General features: G+C 45.8%; 1 protein-coding gene across 1 annotated transcript; it reads right to left on the bottom strand.

Moving 5' to 3' along the window:
- Positions 1-2,140: 2,140 nt before the first annotated feature.
- LOC132967179 (gamma-crystallin M3-like) lies at positions 2,141-3,023 on the bottom strand. The gene is made up of 3 exons (XM_061034040.1): positions 2,870-3,023; positions 2,544-2,786; positions 2,141-2,456 (listed from the first exon to the last, which is right to left on the bottom strand). The coding sequence occupies exons 1-3, from the start codon at positions 2,945-2,947 to the stop codon at positions 2,181-2,183; spliced, it is 597 nt and encodes a 198-aa protein (XP_060890023.1). The 5' UTR covers positions 2,948-3,023; the 3' UTR covers positions 2,141-2,180.
- Positions 3,024-3,298: the final 275 nt, after the last annotated feature.

The raw sequence follows: 3,298 nt of genomic DNA, 5'->3' as shown, positions 1-3,298 counted from the left end.
TTCAGAGGAAAGATGATATTTCTTTAGAGGAGGCTTCAGAACCATCTTTTAAAATATCTGAATGTTGGATTGTCAGCAGAAAGTCGAGTTCATGCTTTGCACTAAAGGTGACGCCAGTCGACCGTCAGTCTCTCAGAAGAGGAGCGTTCCATTTCGGCTCTGTGGGGGGATTTCATGCCTAACTTTACATCGATTGGTCTGTTTGAAATAATTCATGGCTCATTTGAATTATGAGTATCACCTCACACTAATATACTCATACTTCTGAAAGCTGCTGGAAAGGACAAAATCTGACCAGTTTTGAAAACCAAAAAAAACCAGAAAGACTCTTAAATTTATTTTTGGGCTTTTTGTGCCTTTATTGTAGAGAGAGGACAGTGGAGAGAGTCGTAAATCAGGGAGAGAGAGAGCAGGGAATGACATGCGGGAAAGGAGCCACAGGTCGGATTTGAACCTGGGCCGCCCGCTTGGAGGACTACAGCCTCTGTACATGGTTCGCCTGCACTAACCACTGACCCACCAGCGCCCCATTAAAGCATTTCTAAAGCTAGGAGAAGATACGACAAAGGTTTAAAAAGTTATTTCGATCAGTGGTTCTCGACTGGTTGAGTTTTAAATCTCTTTCATATTACACATTTTCTCTCCATCGTTTCCATAGAAACAGAATCTGTGTACATGATGTCACCCGTCTGTCCTCTTTCAGTTCATCCGAGGTAAACCGACTTATTTCTTCTACAATCTGTTCCAACGTTTTCTCTCCAAGACGATCCATTATTCCTCTCTCTCTCTTGTTCCTCTTCTTTTGTCTGACGCTCTCAATCTCTCACCTCCAACATGCTGCTAAATTGGATTTTTTTTTCTCGCCAGAAGACATGCTAGCTTGTGACAGGGCAACACACACACACACACACACACACACACACACACACACACACACACACACACACACACACTCACACACACACACACACACACACACACACACACACACACACACACACACACTCAGATGCTCCATTAGTATCTGGCTTTGAGAAAATGCTAATAACTGTTGTTGTCCACTCTGTTCTTGTAATTACTATCATTACTGTGATGGAGCTGATGGGGGGGGGGGGGGGGGGGGCGTGATGTGAATGTTGAGTGTGAGAAAAAGCAGGTGAGAGAGCCAGAGCCTGTTATTAACATTCATTGATTTTACCACAGTTATGATCAGCTGATGTACGAGTCCTTTCATGCTTTTCTACTTCACATGCTAACGCTAACGCTAACCGATCGTGCCTCATGTGAAAACGCCCCCCAGGTAGGTCAGACATCCACGTGTGTTTTCTGGCTCCTCTAGAGGGATACTGATGAAGACATCAAATATCTTCAGTGGCTTCAGGAGGATCTCGATCAGACCTGAACCACCTCTCTGGCAAGACTCTGAGCCCCCCCCCCCCCCCCCCACATCTCTCAGCGCCTTACCTTATCTTAAGGTCTCCGCCCTGCAGACTCATTTTGTTGGCTTCTCTCTGCTTTTCATGATTTGGGCGCCGTCCAAAGAGTCCGACTGCAGGTGAGCGTTGGAACAAAGATGAACTGGAGCATCGAGAAGCTTTTTGCCTCCGGGCTGAACTCGCTCTCTGCTGCACGAAGAAACAAGATCATCTCTCAGAACGCTCCGTTTTGGTGTGTGTGTCTCTTTAAATGTAATGACCCCCCCCCCTGAGTTTTCCCAGGAGACATCACTCCTCTGAAGAGAGAATGAAAATGGTGGACAAGTTTTGCTCTAGTCTGAGATACCAGGGGAGGGGATCCCACTGTGACATCACAAGGAGAGCACATTAGAAACAGAGCATTTTCCTCTGTGTTGTAAGACTTATGCAGACCACAAACAAAGGACTGGATGGTTTATTTCACATGTTGTGGGTCAGTAGACTCTCAGGTTACACAGATAAATGTTCACAAACACTGAAGAAGAGGATTTTTAGAATACGTCCCCTTTAATGATCTATTTTAGCACTTCTTTCCTCACATAGATTTGTATTTGTTTAGTTGCTTGGTCTTCTAAGTATATTTAGCCCACATGGACTTGCTGAGTTTGCATATTTTTAAGTATTGGACGGCTTCATTTTAAATGAGACAGGAGGAAAAGAAAGTAGTGCAGAAATGTTTTATTAGGTGACATATGAAACATTTATTTAACAGGAGTCCATGATGCGCTTCATGCTCATGAACCTGGTGCCGCTCATGCCCATCTCCCTGAAGCTCCTGTACTCTCCGGGCCTCAGGTACATCATCCTGCCTCTGAAGTTGGGCTGCTCGTACATCAGCCACTGGCCGTCCATCACGTTGCAGGACAGGCAGTCGGACATGCGGTAACGCTCCATGATGTTGTCACAGTCGTCCATCAGCTCGTGGCTCTGACCCCCGAAGTTCTCCCTCTCGTAGATCTTCATCCTGAACTGACCTCTGTGCTGTAGTGTGACAGAGGATAAAGAAGTTAGTCACTGATTCCCCCGTCAGACGACACGCTCCAGGACGGACGCTGTTTTAAAACCTACCATGGGGATCATACGGCAGGACTTGATGCATTCCCTCATGCCCATCATGCTCATGTGGTCGGCGTACTCGCCCCTCCTCATGAAGTACTGGTTTCCCATGAAGTTGGTGCGGTCGTAGACCATGAAGCAGCCGCTCTCCACCCTGCAGGAGTGACACCTGTTCAGGTAGGAGGTCATGTCGGAGCAGTCGCTCATGCACTCATAGGAGCGACCCTGGAAGTTCTTCTCCTCGTAGAAGATGATCTGTGAAAAACAAAGTGTGATTTTTACATTCAAACCAATATGGCCGACATTTTTCTATTCCTCCAATACTTTTTTTTTTTTACCTTTCCCCTCATGTTCATGCTGGTGTTGCTCATGTTGGCTGCTGGTGGGTTGCTGCTGTTGCTGCTCCTGAACTGCATGCCTACCTGGTTTAACCCTTTCCTTTTATACTCACCAACATGTAAAGAACCAGGGGGGCCCCCCTCAGAGAACCCCTTACCCAGCAACTATTACTATTGACCCGTAGAATGCTGAGGTTTTGTCCATGTTTCAGAGGACTGAGGACCTTAGCGGCTTTAGAAAAGCCTTTTCTCTCTTTACTGAAAGCATTCACAACAAAGCTGCTCATGTCATCAACTGTCTGTGTCACTCTGACTTCTTTATTTACAGGTTTTGGGTTTTTTAATGTTCTACACACGCAGGCGTCAGACTTTGTGGTATATTCATTAATTACACACAGATATCTGTTAACAGCATGTTTTATTCATGTT

This window comes from Labrus mixtus, unplaced genomic scaffold (assembly GCF_963584025.1).
Source record: "Labrus mixtus unplaced genomic scaffold, fLabMix1.1 SCAFFOLD_139, whole genome shotgun sequence".
Taxonomy (NCBI): domain Eukaryota; kingdom Metazoa; phylum Chordata; class Actinopteri; order Labriformes; family Labridae; genus Labrus; species Labrus mixtus.
The sequence above is the reverse complement of the archived record's forward strand: the minus strand, read 5'-3'. Positions and strand labels throughout refer to the sequence as shown.

Coding starts and splice junctions, on each gene's coding strand:
- LOC132967179 (XM_061034040.1), bottom strand. CDS start 2,947: ATGCAGTTCAGGAGCAGCAACAGCAGCAACCCACCAGCAGCCAACATG. Junction 2,787..2,869: donor GCATGAACATGAGGGGAAAG/GTAAAAAAAAAA, acceptor TGTTTTTCACAG/ATCATCTTCTACGAGGAGAA. Junction 2,457..2,543: donor CCTGCCGTATGATCCCCATG/GTAGGTTTTAAA, acceptor GTCACACTACAG/CACAGAGGTCAGTTCAGGAT.